Source organism: Perkinsus marinus (genome assembly GCF_000006405.1).
Source record: "Perkinsus marinus ATCC 50983 genomic scaffold scf_1104296954464, whole genome shotgun sequence".
Classification (NCBI taxonomy): Eukaryota; Perkinsozoa; order Perkinsida; family Perkinsidae; genus Perkinsus; species Perkinsus marinus.
The window spans coordinates 1-1000 of NW_003208131.1; the positions used below are offsets into that span (position 1 = coordinate 1).

General features: G+C 53.6%; 1 protein-coding gene across 1 annotated transcript; it reads right to left on the bottom strand.

The window, feature by feature from the left end:
* Window positions 1-242: 242 nt before the first annotated feature.
* On the bottom strand, window positions 243-784 carry Pmar_PMAR001276 (hypothetical protein; the record flags this gene model as incomplete). The annotated part of the gene is made up of 3 exons (XM_002776090.1): window positions 243-375; window positions 424-595; window positions 643-784. Coding segments are annotated over 3 exons (447 nt in total), but the record flags the coding sequence as incomplete, so codon positions are not given.
* Window positions 785-1000: the final 216 nt, after the last annotated feature.

Genomic DNA, 1000 nt, shown 5'->3' on the forward strand with positions numbered 1-1000 from the left:
TCAGGATTAGGTAGACGCCTCAGCTGTAGCACTCCAGTGGTGGGATGACGGACCTCATGGTAGGCTATAGCGGTAACGTCAAGGCGCCATGGAGTGCCTCTGACGAAGACCCTTATAGGCATATGCTGGCCAAAGGACAGACGGACCTGACCGAGAGGACAATGCACGTGAGATGGTACCCAGCAATGAGGCACCTCGAGATGGTTGGCATATGCCCACAGCTCAGAGGAGTACCCTCGAACCGCGGCGGCCACAGTCTTCTCAGCTTGGCTCAGTGATCGGCCTAGAACAGCCGAGTTGTCACCCATCCCGTCGACCTCATCCTCAGAGTCTTCACCGTCTTCCCAATCGGGACAGGAAACCGACAGGTACATCCTGCGGCACTCAAATGTGCTCTCTTCCCACAGATTCACACAATGTCACCTATTGCACTGCTGCTTAGTTCTGCGAGGTCCCTTAGTGTTGATCATGAGGGCATCCAATGCCGCGATCATCGCGCTCTCCACCAGCTTCACAGGCTCCGTAGGTCGGCACTTTCCCACAACGCTGCCCGTCACGAACGCGCTGGCGTTCAAAATTGGCTCCGACCACTTATCTAAAGAAGTCCCATACACGTCCCTTCCGCGGCTCTACTATGCTCACCCTTATTGACCCTCCTTGGTGTGGCCTTCACGACAGAGACAAAGTCAGTGACATCTTGTGGGGAGAGCGGGGAGTAGGCGTTAGGGCATGGACCCAACGGCAACGGTGTGAGGATGTAATTCTCGAACCGTGAACACTCCATCTCTTGCCATCTATATGGCGGCACATTGCGATACAGTACCAGCTCGACGAACTTCGCTTCCGACACAACTGCAGAGTTATGGAAGAAGAACCTGATCGAAACCAGTATCAAACAAAACACTTACACAACTATCATTTTCACCTCCTATGTGGACCCAGTACCACTGCAACACTAGCGACAGGGGCTTCCTTATTAACAACTCGCCACCCTCATTTA